The sequence below is a fragment of the Hylobates moloch genome, unplaced genomic scaffold, assembly GCF_009828535.3.
Source record: "Hylobates moloch isolate HMO894 unplaced genomic scaffold, HMol_V3 SCAFFOLD_11, whole genome shotgun sequence".
Taxonomy (NCBI): Eukaryota; Metazoa; Chordata; class Mammalia; order Primates; family Hylobatidae; genus Hylobates; species Hylobates moloch.
Genome location: NW_026652286.1, coordinates 360,226 through 361,031, shown reverse-complemented (window position 1 = coordinate 361,031; position 806 = coordinate 360,226). Strand labels below are relative to the sequence as shown.

The 806-nt window shown below is 51.6% G+C and overlaps 1 protein-coding gene across 1 annotated transcript; it reads right to left on the bottom strand.

Annotated features, from left to right (window-relative positions):
- Nucleotides 1–449, bottom strand: LOC116477218 (protein transport protein Sec61 subunit beta-like). Its single transcript, XM_032761716.2, has one exon. It carries the CDS (start codon nucleotides 447–449, stop codon nucleotides 54–56), a length of 396 nt encoding a protein of 131 aa, XP_032617607.1. The 3' UTR covers nucleotides 1–53.
- Nucleotides 450–806: the final 357 nt, after the last annotated feature.

The window sequence follows — 806 nt, the reverse complement described above, 5'->3', positions numbered from 1 at the left end:
GAAATGTTGGGTTTTTTCCTCCTTCTTCAGATGACAGACGGATGTAACTGAATCTACGAACGAGTGTACTTGCCCCAAATGTGCAACATAAATACAGAAGCGATGGACAGAAGACTCATAACCAATACTGGAACAGGGCCAACTTGGAGCCCAGGTGAATCTTCTGTGTAGAATCGCCACGTCCCCCCGGTGCCTGCCGAGGTCGTGCAGCCTGCGTTCCTTGTCCTACAGCTCACATTTTTCCTCTGCCGGACAGTGGATCCCGCCGCCCGGGCGGCCACAGCTTTGCTGGGAGAGTGCCCTGAGGATCCCATGTTAGTGCCACTGGGGGTCGGATCAGGCCTGCTGGCGACGAGGGTGGCAAGGAGCTGACGCTGATGGAAGGAAAGTGGCGGAGCCCCCGAAGGACCCACAGCTGGCGAGACTGCCAGGATTGTTCTTAGAGTCATTATGGCTTTCAGAGCAAGTGAGTTCTTGGGCAGCCTCCTCTTGAGTTGGATGTTACATACAGCAGATGGAATGTGCCATGGCTATAGGGTAGGGTCAATGAGGGCAGTTTTCCAGCAAATCAAGTTCTTGTTTGTGAACATTCTTCCTCCTCTGGATATGAAGTCATATGCTCTTCTGGGGGCCCTCTCTAAGTCATACCGGAAGAGGTGGAGACACATGGCAATCTTTGAGGTCAAGCAGATGGAGAAAAGCCCTAGGCAAGGTAGAATTTGTGCAGCTGTAATCTTTGATAGCCTCACAAGGAACTCTGATCCTGGTCTCAGACTGACCTATAATCCTAAACAAAGGGAGTAATC